The 14,298-nt window shown below is 37.5% G+C and overlaps 1 protein-coding gene across 1 annotated transcript; it reads right to left on the bottom strand.

Moving 5' to 3' along the window:
• Window positions 1-5,712: 5,712 nt before the first annotated feature.
• SYT4 (synaptotagmin IV) lies at window positions 5,713-14,274 on the bottom strand. Its single transcript, XM_010131930.1, has 4 exons — window positions 14,241-14,274; window positions 10,640-11,454; window positions 8,976-9,096; window positions 5,713-6,376 (listed from the first exon to the last, which is right to left on the bottom strand). The coding sequence occupies exons 1-4, from the start codon at window positions 14,272-14,274 to the stop codon at window positions 6,069-6,071; spliced, it is 1,278 nt and encodes a 425-aa protein (XP_010130232.1). The 3' UTR covers window positions 5,713-6,068.
• Window positions 14,275-14,298: the final 24 nt, after the last annotated feature.

Here is a 14,298-nt window from a genome sequence, read left to right as displayed (position 1 = left end):
AGGAAGCTGAGCATTTTCCAGCCAAGCTCAACCTGTCCTTTAATGGCCTAAGAACATCTTACCATCAGAAAGATTCATAATGAGAGATCCCAATGGATTTGCAGGGTAAGTTACATCCTCCTTTCTAAAGAGAAGCCAATTAACAGTTCCGGAAAGTTTACAATACCTGGAAGCTATGAGGCTGGAGCCAGTGAGGGTGTGTGGTGGAGCATACCAGCGTCTGGACAGGCTTGCAGACTCCTGAGATGGGATGCAGGTGGGCTGAGGCGGGCAGCAAGCCTCACTCCAGAGCAAGGTTCTTGGGAGTGGCTGTGGAGGGGTGGTTGTGGAGGGACTCCTGAGGGTGCCGCAGAGCCTGGGGACTGTGAACAGAGGGCACTGCTGTTGGTGGTGCGGTTCAAATAAGCAGGTGGCTGCTGGCTGCTGATGGTCTCTGAGTATGCAGCAGGAGTAGTTCTGGGCTGTGCTCCCAATGCTGAAAGCTCCCTATGGGTTTGGGCTGCTGCTAGGGAAATTTGATTTACAGGGAAGGGTCAAGCACACAGCAGGAGAAGGGGACGTGACAGTCACTGAAGCAGTTAGCACAGCACGGTGTGCTGAGTCCTGGCACTTCCCCACAGGGCTGGGAGGTTGTAGAGCAATGGTCTCAGCGCATGAAAGAGCACTCCTGGCAGCACTGCATGGTGCTAATTATCTTGGCCTAGATCCAGACATAACCGTGGAGGAGTTTGGCCTTTGTTAAAGGGTGACTTTCAGAGTGGGGAAAGACGGAAGCTTGTGGCTTCTAGCAATGGCCACAAAAGCAGGTGGCCCTACCTGCAACTTCAGAACAAGTACCTTGCCCTGGTCCTAAGAACAAACAGAGATTTATCAGAGCAAGCTGAGTTCAAAACTTGTGTCTTCACAGAGAAGAGAAACAGTTTGACAGCTGCTGGAGACACCTGCCACCTAGGGACGGAGGCCCAAATTGCTGACCTACCCTGATGATATCTTAGGATGTCTGGTGCTTACCATGAGGTCAGGGTCCGGGATATTGCCAAAGTTTGTCCACCCCTGGGACTATTACAGCTTTTTCATCTGGGCACCAACAGTATTGCCAGGAAGAATCCATAGCATGTCACGAATGACTGCAGAGCTCTGGTGGCAAGGGTAAGTCTTGGGGGCCTGGGTGGTATCTCCTCAGTCTTACTGCTGAGGCTGAAGGGCTTGAGCAGAGGTCAATTCATCTGTCAGGACAACACCTGATTGTGTTTCTGGTAGTGTAATCAGAACATTCACATCTGTGACTGCAGAACGTTCTCTGGTCATGCATAAAGCACTTCAAATGAACCATAGCAAAACTGGTGTAACAACGCAGACTTAGCAACAACATAGAAAAGAATTTAACTTCTCCCATTTCCATTCACATCGACTTTGAGTCTTTCTTCTGAATGAGAAAGTTCTGCCATGCTGCAAGATAATCAGTGCTCCAAAGCTGCCTCCAGACCCAACTCCCTGTTACAAAACTTGTTTAGTGATGGAAGGTAACATATATTACGGAAAAACCTGGAGAACTAGGCAGAACTTTTTGAATTAAGGTAATTGCTCAGTCATCAGCAGAGCAAAGCAGGTAAGTGCCAGTCCCAGTTATAGCATTTGTCAGAATGCCCTGAGTTGTTCAGCAGCTTTGTGAGACCTCACAAAGCAAAGAGCTCAGTTAAGAACATTTTTGAATCTTCTTTCAGGAAAACAAATGTTATTCATGGTCATCTGTGGTTATCTATTATTACTGTGTACAGCATGTTGCTATCCATGATGCTGTATAAATACAAGAGGCTTACAGAATAGTGTCGCACCTGAGGAATCACATCTCCTGCAAGGATGAGAACATCTGTAAGGTCCCTCTTGAGGAGGACTTGTTTGTTGCAGGAGTTTAAAATACGAATATGAAATAGAACAGTAGCCTTGAGGCTTCCCCTGAGTTTTGGCTGCATTATAGTTGGAAAACCTAAAGATATTCTTGATCTCTGTCCTGAAGAAGAGGGTCTGAAATGTAAACCATGTGAAACAATATCTTTTGAGCAGAACTATACAATGCAAAGAATAAAAAAGAAGTGACTGCATAGGATGGAAAATTATAGTCTCATACTTGATACCTGTGTCCTGGAGAGACAGGTGTTTGTCTCTCAGAACAGGGAATTTGCCAGATAGCATATATCAACTTACACCTGTGGAAGAACTTCATGCATTTGGTTAGTGAATCCTGTCATCGATTCCTGTGACAAGGATTCCCTTCTAGGTAATCATTTGTAAGCTCACAATGGGAGTCATTAAATGATAATGTGTATCCCAGCTGCAAATTCCTTCTTCCTTCCCTAGATTTTGGTTCTGTGCTGGTAAAATACTCTAATATTAGAGACCACAGCAGCAAAGTCTGTGCTTGTGCACAGCATTTGAAGAAATGCTTTCTCTACCTTTCCAGACTGACCTGACAATCTGGTGCCTGGTGTGACTTCCTAACATCAAAGCAAATAAGAGTGGTGCTCTTACTTCCAAGGAATTTTTTTTTTTTTGCTTCTGAAAAATAAAGGAAATGTCATCAGGATTCCAATAACAATGTGATTTGCATTTTACTTCTTCCACTTAATACACTAGAATTCATTCTGGTTTTCATCTGTGTATCAGTCCCTGTAAGGCCCAAGCAGGGCTCGGATTATCTATCACGGGGCATATCTCAGATTCTAGCCTGAGTGTACAGTAACATTCAAAACGAATGTAAGAATGCAGCAAGAAGCCTGGAAAAAAGAGCATGTGATATGCCTGGGTAGTATTTGGCAGAACAAGTCTAATTCACCTCTGTGAGAAGAGAAACACTTTACAAGGCAAATATTTTTTGATAGAAGCGTAAGAGAGTAGACCATAAACACAAATAGTAGCAGAAATCTCTGGAAAAGACACATTGGTGGGATAATTGTTTTGGGATGGGATGAACAAAAGCAGCAGTTTATTCTTGTCTTACACACATGGCACAACATACAGAACCAGCACAAATAACTCACAAAATCTCATACACCATGCTTCCTCTCAAATAGCTTCTATTAAGTTACAACACTATAACGAATCAGGTATTTAGTTACGACAGATCTCCAGACATGAATGCTCTCCCATTCAAGGAGGTTTGTTTGTTTTTTTTTTTTGTAAGCTACTTAGACAAACATCTTTTTTTTTACATGTTTAATACAGTAAGTTTGCGTAACAGAGCTCAAGATATTCACAATGAGAATTGAATATTTTAAAAAACAGCAGAATTTCTCATCTCAGTACAGGTCTACATTCAGTCCTGCCTTGTCTGGTTTACAGATGTGTCACAAGTAATCTTTACTCAACTTTCCAAGCTAAACATTGCTTAAAATGAAGAACAAAATTCTATTTACAAGGTTTTTTTCAGGTTTAATAAAAATGTTTTTGATCCCCTTGGCTATTCCTACCCCTATCCCCAACAACAACTGCCACTTAGCTGGTAGAAATATTAACCCTCAAGCTACTATAGAAACTTGGAAAAAAAAAATTGATGACAACTTGTTGGATGCAAAATGAAAGATGGTCACAGCCCATCATTAATTCAAAAAGGTGGACTTTTTTTCTCATCATGTCAGAATATTTGTCCATTGGAGACAGATGACTCCTGTCATCTGATTTTTAGAGATAATGTACTACTTATGGGCTAACATACAAAACCTCCATTTTTTTTAACTACAAGCTGTCCCACTCTCTTTCATGTAATCATTTTTAGGATTAAGTTCTTTCCTTACTAGAAGTTGTAACAACTCTGATTGTGTGCTACTGACTTCAACTAGTCCAGTCTCCATTAGATCAGTCTCCCTTTATCCATGGTCCCACTGATCTTACTGGGTTGACTCACAAGAAGGGTTTTGTTCTGTGATTTCACTTCAAATATCACTGAAGCCTGTGGGCATCTTTCCTTTCATTTGATGGCTTTGGATTAGCTCTGCTTGAATGTGGCTGGCAAACTCTAGCCCTTAAGCAGTTAATCAGCTTTCTAAAGAAATAAGCAAAAACGATGCCTCTCCTTTATACATACAATATGCAGGTTTTTTATGTTAAACATTATCATAAAAGACATGTTTATGTTATTTTGAAAATGTATTTTTACAGAAATTTATAAATACTGTTATATCAAACACATTCTCAAAAACCAGAAGATACCAACACAAAAGCTGGAAGAGTCACAATGGAATTCTTCCACTACTATATGTCTACTTGCATATTTCATACTTCAGTGTCCTTTACTGCAAACATAATCTGGCCATATGAGAACAAGTAAAGTCGACAACAAATCTCCAACAGTTTTGGAAAGGACCTGGATCTGTTGTTTAATGAAAGTAATTTGACATCCAATGTATGGTTTTTCACCTGGCATGCCCATTCTGTTACCTTTACTTGCATTGAGCAATACCTTAATTCCAGAATAGTCTCATTCACTTCAGTGGGATTACATGTGACAAAATGTTATATGCAAAAATACTGGAAACGGTTTTCTGGTTTTTAAATCCTTCTTATGTCAACAACTAGCATATTTATGTTCTTCTTTGTATATATTTTGTAATTAAAAATGCTGTAGGAGTAAAATTTGCAAACCATTTTGTATCAGAAATCAATGTAGAAACTTTAGGAAATAATTTGCTTGTAGTTGTGCTATAGTTTTGACAGCCTAGATATCTATCTGTGTGACCAGAGTAAATTTCACAGGTCTAAATATTTTATTTATATACCAGTTTTTGTTCCTTTTGATAGTCCACTAGCCTGGCACAGTTTAACTTCAAACACATGTATGTCACACTACCATGAAATCAGGATATTATTTTCCCTTACCACCACCAATTTTCAGTGTAATCAGTAATGGACATTAATGCGTGTAATCTAACTGAAATGCACTTTTCAAGTAGTTTGTTTAAAATAATATTGGATAAATTATAATGTGAGCTTGGTTTCCTATCCTGCAAAAGTTTAAAAATGCATAAAACCTAGTGTGTTGGGACTAGTCTTACTGACTCTAATGGCATTAGTCAGAATATGGTTTTCTTCCTGTCTCAGTATTTTGTTTGTTCTTTTCTGAAACAAAAAAAGAAACAGCTTTTATGTAAGTATTACTGAATGACTTAAAATATAACTGGTGAAGGGTCATTGACTGTAATATCCTCTGTGTTACCTCATCTCAACAGAAATGCTTTCCCACAGCTTGAAAGGCTTGAAGCATAATCCTTGCTAGAGAAAAAAAATGCAATCCATATCTAATCCCAAATTCTAGCTATACTGTAGCAGGTACAGTCACCCATAAATAAGCCCTTTTAACAGAACAATGTATGTTAACTGTGATTTGTAGAATGTATCTATTTTGGCCACTGTAATAAAACAAGTTATATATATACATATTTAAAAATCCAAGTGTAAATAATTACACAGTATTTCCACACATAAAACAACTAGTTGCACATGATGTGATATGTAGGGCAAATTGCTGAAAATCTCTTCAGTCTTTGGGATGAACAATGTATAAGTAATCAAAAGTTACAAATGATTGAATTTTCATAAGAGAAGGTTTGTGATGGAGGGGCTGAAGAAAATCCCCTCCTACTCACCCTCATTCCCTATGACTTTTATAAACTCATCCCCTTCTACAATAAGCCACAGGTGGTTTTTTTAGATATAGCTATATATTGTAATGAGGTTATATTCTTCTGTATAACAGTACTAATAAGGTTTCCAGTGTTTATTTCATAAAACATGGTCTGTTCTTATTGAAGATTATAGTGCTTCAGAAGTTTCAGGATGTTTAAACTCCAAAAGAGTATGAATCTGATCCAATTACATTAAAATCTAATGAAATAGAAATTGCTGTATTTACTGCGAAAATTTAGTTACCTTCTGTTCTGATAATTCAATCCAATTATTATTCCCCCACACTCCCAAAAGAAAAAGTTTTATAAGCCTGTAATTATACATAGCAAAGAAAGAAAACTGCTCCTTGTCTATGGAAATATATATAGTTTTCCAACCGCTCTAAGCCGCTAACCATCACACAACATATGCCATTTGGCAATTTGTCTCCTAGGATATTCACAAATTTCCTTCCAGTGCTCTCCACCTGTTCCTTCTGCTGAGGATCCCAAGGTTAACCGGCCAATGACCTCATTCCTTGATCCCCTATCAGAATCTAAAACCAAAAATTCAATGCTGATATCATCAAGGCCCTCACAAGGAATGTCGAAAACAAACAATTCATTGAACACTGCATTGGGGGTGCATTTCTTCACATGGGTTTTCTTTTTAGAAATTCTCTTCTTGGCATGGTACAGGTTCACTTTGACATAAGGGTCTGCAATGAAAAGAAAGAGCACAGACAAGCTATTGAATGGTGTTGTTTAGAAATTCCTTGTTTTAGTTAATGGTAAACTTCAAAACTTACCAACGTATTTACATCACAATAAGGAGATGTTTCAGGTTATTAAAGATGTTTCATTATTGGTTTGCATCTGGGCTAGTATGTCCTTTCAAAGATGTAATCAAGATAGTGAAGTTAGGGTGTAATTCATCTGATCAAATACAGGAGTCTCTTACACAAGGAAAATCCTACCCCGTAGTACCTTAACACTGGTAATATCTCTACTACATGAAAATATGGTCTGAAAGTACAAAATTCTAATGCACTCTGACAAATATATATTATTGCATATTTCTATGTAACAGAAATCTGCTTTTCATGCATTCTACCAGCAGAAGATAATCGTCAGCCGTAATAAGACTCATGCAAAGAAAAAACTCAGAAAGGAAAGAATAAGCTCTTGCTGAGAGAATGGATGAATAGATGTGATTAATTTCTGTGATGGTTCGAACAAAGTCAATTGCTTCATTAGGCCAAAGCTTGATTAAGTTGCTCCAACCAATTTTTATTGAGCAAACTTAACACTAAACTTTAAATGTACGTTCATTGTTAGGATATGTACTTGATTTTATGTCTAAGAAGAAAGTTGAAGAAAGAAAGGGAAAATGTCCTTATTGTGATGTTAGCTGTCAACAAACTTTGTGTGTTTGCATTCCTCATAATTATACAACTCTTGCAAGACTTCATTGCAAGTCTTCAACAATGGCTATATTTCCTCCTTCAGATGAATTCTAGAGATCACTTTAAAAATCATCCCTTTCAAGTCTCTTGGCATTTATTTCAGGGCAAATGTGGACCTGTTTCCAAATTCTTGTTGTAAAGACACAGTACAAAATCCTTTCTACAGAATCCAGTCAAGCATGACAATCTGTGTAAACAGGCAGCAAATAAACATCATGAATACTTGAATAATTCTAAAAAGTGAAATTAAAACTTAGCTGTATTTAGAAAAGTTTTGCCAAATTTAGGGTAAAATGGTTGAGTGATGAAAATATTTCTGTTTCACTGGCAGTAGTTTAACAGGTGTAAGGTATGGTAGAATGTATCTTCATTTTCATACTCTGTCATAATAAACATTTTAAAAATAGGGTTTAATGTAATTCAGATGTTCATCATCTTTGGAATGGTTATATGCCACACAAGCATTAAAAATATAAAAATCAACATCTATTAGGAGACCTCAACACAAGTGATCAAGGAAAACACAGAGTTTGTGGGAATGGAACTGCTTCTGAGTAAAGAAGTTCCCACCTTCCTAAGGAGATTGAGTTATGTAGTTTGGGTGTGCTATAGGGTCCAGGTGGGTGCTGGGACTTGTAGGGCTTTTGCTTTCAAGTTATTTTCCCACCTGAGCCAATCTCAGCCAGACATGGTCTGTTGAGATCAGCTTGCTGTCATATTGTCTTCATGAAACTTCTACAATCTGCTCTGACTTTGGGATTGATTACTAGAAGTATTTATGCTTTCTTATAGAGGAGTAAACTGTTTGGCTCATTTACACCGTTTATCCTTATGTGAAAAAACTGAGATCAGGAGAATCTCAATGGAACTTCGCCATGTAAACGACAGTTATCTGTAGCTTTGATGTGTTGGATCCAAGATGGGCTGACTTTCTAGGTAAATTGCAGTATTTCTTGGTATGAGAAGTAAAAAGACTGTATTATTTGCTGTAGTTATTAGGATTCAGTGGTTCCCAAAATTACTTACTCTTCTGCTTCTTTCAAAAAAATCCAATGAGAGTATCAGTCCTATATGGAATCAACAGCAGACGTGTCATTGTTTTGTATAGTCCTTTGTTACGTACTGTAATTTTTGTGTGTTTGTCTTATCCTTAGTGTATTGTACAATGAATTTTATTACATTATTATGTTATCTAGCATTAAATTGCATCTATGTGCAACTATAGTGTCGGATTCACAAGAGGTTCCACTGAATGCAAAACGGCACAAGATCAGGAGAAGGCAGTGCAAAAAACTGCTCCTTCTCAGCACACCCCAAATACAGCTCATGATAAAGCATGGTTATACTACAGCTTGCTTCCAGCACTGGCATAGTTCACCTCTTCACCTTGCCAAATAAATGTTAGCGCTCAGGGGCCAAATACAGCACAGATATAACCAGTTGCTTTTCTTGGTGCTAAGCTGAAGCAAACCCTATGATGATCCTTCTCAGTACTGATCTTCTATATATAAACTGGGGTTTTTTGGTCATAAATAAAAGCTTTTAGTTTCTGCAAACAACATCCCATAGTTATGGCAGATGGGTTCTGTTCAAGAGAATCACAAAACTCATTGGTTTCCACTGCTAACAGATGCCATGGGTTTTTTAACGTGATTGAAGAACAAATTTGTAAAATACATGCCATGGAATATAAAGCACTGACCTAGATACGAATAAAAAGAATAGGCTTCAAATAATAGAGACAGCATTTCTGCATTTACAGGATATTTTTAGTCTTTGAAATGCCACATTTCATCTATTTTCTGTCTGTTTGTTTCATATTCTTAGGCATATTCATTAGTAAAACCATTACCTGATAATCCTGACACATCAGATTTAGGTAGATGCCTGGCTTTTAAAACAACCACAGTGAGCGTGTTTGTTGTAGACTGATAACAGAGAGAGATCAGTAATTCTCCACGTCCGGATGATTTCTGAGGAAATGAAAGAAGAAATGAGAACATTTATAAGCAATTATATTGACCAAGCATTAAACCAGAATTAAGAAGATTTATGGTATGTCACATAACTGTATTCTCTTCAGTGTTGTAAAAGGATATAACTTATGGAGCTATGCTGCTTACCTAGTAAGTATATTTCCTTCTCTGTAGTTGTATAACTATTCTAATGATTGGTTATCAGACTAAACAAAAACAAATAATAAACTAGTGAAAATCTAAGTTCACATGACATCATTTTCTTCAGATAGTAGAAATGAAATACTACATCCTGAGGAAAAAAGTTTCAGTGAAAGAAAAAGTTCTTAAGCAAAACAAAATTCTGTAAAGACATATTGAAAAAAGATACAATAAAAGCAAATTAAAAGATCTTCAGTAAGATATTTTTAAACAGGAAGAATTCAAACAGTTGGTGAAATCTCATCCCTGGCACTTTGTAAAGTAGTATAATATACATGAAATAAAGATGATATCAAGGAGTTTCTCTATGATTATTAGATTTGAATTCACAGGAGTATTTTATTCACAGAAAGGAGGAAGGCAAGGGAATCAAGCAAACATAATACTCTATATACCAGAAAACCCAATAAGTTATCAACAAAATATCAGTGAAATAGTTATAGTTGCTGTAACATAGCAATAAAATTGAAAAATAACAGTATTAGTTATAGGTATGTTGTCTGGTAGATATTTATTTGATTTGGCAGCATGCTTGCTCTTTGAAAACAATCAAACTGAAAGTCAATACACATTCTGCTTCCTTAGTGGAGATTAAGAGATGTGTGTGTGATGCATGCGCATTTCTGTGGTTCTGTTATGATGGTTGTAAATGATCTTTACATTCTGAAATGAGGCAACATGGCATGAAATATATCTATCCCAGTGAAGCCAGTATGTTTTGCCACTGACTTCAGTAAGTCTTTGGCTTCTCCCTTGTGTCTTACTATACTTAGCAGAACTGCAGCTTGTGTCGCAGTTCTTGAGAGAGAAGGTAGTTGGTGCACGAACATACTACTGCATCAGCAATATGGTCCCTATCAAGTTCCATTCTTTAACTGAAGACTACTTGCATTCTTTAAAAACATTCTATAAAACACAAGCAGTCAAAGTGAAAGATTTGCATCAACTTCAATAATCTTTGAGAAAGAATGATATCAAACAGCAAAAGAGAAGGAGGAGAATGGAAAAAATAGATATATATTAACATTTTTCCCTTGTAAAGCAAATTAATGTGGATTGAGTCCTCCTGACCTAATGTATATGGGCGCACTCATACCTGCTGCCCCAGCTGAATAAGCAAGAAGAGTTTAGGACATTAGCAATTTCTTGCAGCTTGCTCAGTATAATGTTCTTTTATTACATTTGTGTAATTGCTTCCTCAAACTGCCATTACAAAAGCATCTCAATGACTTGCATGATGAGCTTGTTCCTTTTTCTTTCCAAGGTAGTAGCAGCATTACACAAGAATGTAACTAACATTAGCAAAACACTTTTAAATTTTAAATAAAAAATATGTTACCCTAACATTTCTTTTGATGATCTCTCTGTCCATTAGCAGCCTTCCTTCTGACAATTCAGTTCCTGCGAGGGGCATGAGGACTTCTCCAATAACATCATCTCTGGAAAACCTGTCAAAGCTTAAGATCATGAAGTGAAGTGTTAAGTCTTGAATTTGGCTATAGGGGATCCCATAAAATGTGAAGGTCTCATCGAAAGCTGGATCTAAGGTTTTTCTCAGCACTCTGGTTTTCACCTTGTGCTTTTTCTCAGGCAGGATTGTCATTTTGATGTAGGGATCAGAAGTCATCGACTGTTCATCCATTGCTGGCAGCCCACGTGCTTCTTTGATGTTCACTACAAATGCCTTTTTCTCAAAGTTGTATTCTAGGGAGAAGAAGAGAGTTCCTAACTTGTCTTGTTTATCTTCAGATGACAGGGAATTGATAGATTTTAAGCTATCAGGGGATACTGAATCTTTCTTCCTCTCTGCAAAGTGCTTAGGAGACTGATTTTCAAGATCTGGAGAGCTCTGGATTTTAGGGCTTGTTTTGGGGAAGTTGCCATTTAGATCTTTCTTCTCCAGGTCAAGATGGAGAGAATCCTTTGGCATTGCTGATTTGTTCTTTGCTTCACTTTTTTCATCTGCTCCAAACTTCTTCTTACTGTTGAGATTCTCCGGGTAAATATCAACCCCCTTCAGAACATGGACAAACTTATATGGAGGGGTCTTATTGGATTTGGAAGATTTACGTTGGCAGCAGATCCAAGCAAAAAGGGAGACAGAGAAGACAAGGCCAAATGCACTAAAGATCCCAACCACTGTAGGAATTTCATCTGCAAATCAAATAAATAGCAACAAGCACATAAGTAGCAATGCCTTGGACTCTGTGTGATTTTAAAAAGTAATAATTTAGTATAACAAACTGATACGAGATGGTAATAGCAGCAGGATCAACAGACTGAAAGTGCTTTGCATTGTACACATTGCTCGCCACCTGCAGGCATGAATGTGTAGTCCCACATGAAGGAACGTTTGTTATGTTAGTATTTTTCCACACACAGAGTGTTTGGGAGGAAAATATGATTCCCAGCCTAATAGTAATAACCATTAGCAATCACTCGGCTATCTCATCTCTCTGCATTTTCTAAGAGCATGTGTCTGTGAGTAATACCATCTCTCAGGTTTCAGCTTTGAGTTTATGGAGCTTTTTTGGTTAGATAAAACAAATTCTGAAATATGAATTACCTATAGATATATCATCTGCTTTTCGTACTGTTTCATAGAATACTTTGTACACTCAATTAACTGATTTTTATGGTCTGATCCCATAATTGCCTGGAGGTATCTCTTGAAAGAACTGAGTTTAATTGGAGATTATAACACTCAACAGTTTCAACGGGATTTTCAATACTTTGCAGGAGAAAGTCTATCAAGAAAATTTCGAATAATTACTTAACAAGTGCCTTTTCCAGATGGATGTGACATTGGGCAGTCACATGTGAGTCCAACGCTGAAAAAACTAGTAAATGTATCCTTGATAACCACTAAACTTTGGATTTTTCAAGACACTATGTATCAAAGCTATAGGGAGTTTACAGGAAGGGTCAGGACTTTTGAAAGTATGTAAGACAAACATTAAAACATAATTCTTCTATCTTAATATGAATCCTATACTTAAACTAAATAAAGAGAAAACTATGTGAGTGTTACTAACTCTGTTGTCATGTGGTTACATTAGTTGCATAAAGGGCATCATTAGCCCTTCAAAGCAGACATCGAAGGGTAAATGAGCACAACTAATTGGAAATCCAATTTTGCCCATAAGTAACATTACTAAGTGAGTTTAAACCTTTCACAATGTAACAATCAGAGCTTAATCTTTATTCCCTGCAACAGTGGAAGACTGGTAGAATATTAATGGAATGACATTGTTTACGCATAAAGGCAATTGTTTAACAGTTCTTGTTCTCTTGCAAATTATTAGCAGATTGTTCTGGATGAGGAAAGGAAAAGTATCCCCCTCTATGTATTACCAAATCAGCTTCATCCCAGTAAAACCCGAGCAGATAAATGTGCTGCCACTATTCCTTTGCTCTTTTGTGGGATGATTCAGAAAAATCCACAAGGATACTCTCAAAGTAGGACATAATGTTCCAGCACAGAAAGGATCGGGCCTGGCTATTAATTTCTTCTGACAATATTCAAGTCACTTTCCCTTTGCCTACAAGCTGTATCAGTCTATACACTTAATTGTAAGAATTTAATAAAATTACTAAAAAGTATATCCATAATCAAAAAGTATTTTTTCTGAGTTAAGCACGTGGCTCTGAGTTTCAAGTATTCCCTGGGCTACAGAAATTTAAATATGTACTGTAGAAAGATAGAAACAAAGAAGTAACTGAAAATTAAACATACTACTTTAATAGCTTTTAAGAATGATTTTCACATTTGCAACACTTTTTCATTACATGACAGACTTTTTAGAGTAATGGATATTAGGCTATATTTTAATTCTAGAACTACTGAAAGCAGAGATAGAATCAATTTTGTGTTTAAAACATTATCTTTCTTAAGTAAGTAATTAGATAAGTATGATGACATGACTGTTGATAGAAACACCAAGTGGGTGGTGTAGGAAAGCAGATTAAATAGTTTTGTATTTACAAGTAATTATGTTTCAATCTGAATTTCTTCCTGTTGTCATAATGTAAGTCAGTTGGTTCATATTCAAGACAATTCATTAATAGGAAACATCACCTACTGATTCTGGGAGATGTTATTATTTCAGTTACGTGATATAAATCTGCAGTCACTTAGGTCAATGGAATGTTCCTTGAATTAAACCACTGCTAAGGCAAATACAGTCTAGGTTAGAGTCAATATTTGTAAAGCAGAGTTCAGAAACATTTCTGCTTAGTGCTTTTCTGAGTAAAGCTATTTAAGTGTCTATTTTAGAAGTGCACATATATGATGGCTTCTGAAACTTCTAGCATCACAATTAATCACCCTACATCCAGTGCATAGAATGAGAAAACTGAAAAGTTCATTGTATCATTGCTATTCTCAATGAACCTAGACTGATCAAGATGCAGCTGTTTAGCTAAAAACATTGGGATCCTGTATTTTCATCCTACTAGCAATGTCCTTTACAAGACTACCTTTCACTTTAACTAATGGTTGACAAGTCTTTCTTTACAACAAGAAAAAAGGAAGGACAATTATTCCAAGAACAGCTTGAACACAGATTTTTCTCTATGGCACAGAATGCATTTACACCATTCAACTCTGAAGCCATGCTACTTTAACTAAGACAGAGAAAACAACACCAAATCACTCTCCTCTGAAAACACAACTACACAAACCTCTTCATCTCTCTCGGTGCTTTACGGGGTGGTGGGGGGGTCGGGGGTAAGGAGGAAGGAAGAGAGAGACAGGAAAGAAAGCATTTCACACAACTTCTGAGATCTAAGAGAACGGGGGGGAATCAGGTTCCTCTCAACAACCTGCATGCCGGGAGGCGCTGGGTGGCTCGGCAGAGTCTGCCCTGCGTGCGCTTTTCCCTGAGAGAGGAGCAGCCCCCAGCCCCTCGGGCGGGGAGACGGGGCCGGGACGCCCTTACCGAACTGCTGCCGGCTGGCCGCGATCGGAGCCATGTTGACGGCGTGCGCTGTCCGCGG

Source organism: Buceros rhinoceros, unplaced genomic scaffold (genome assembly GCF_000710305.1).
Source record: "Buceros rhinoceros silvestris isolate BGI_N320 unplaced genomic scaffold, ASM71030v1 scaffold3432, whole genome shotgun sequence".
Taxonomy (NCBI): domain Eukaryota; kingdom Metazoa; phylum Chordata; class Aves; order Bucerotiformes; family Bucerotidae; genus Buceros; species Buceros rhinoceros.
Note: the sequence above shows the minus strand (reverse complement) of the source record. Positions and strands in the feature narration are given on the sequence as shown.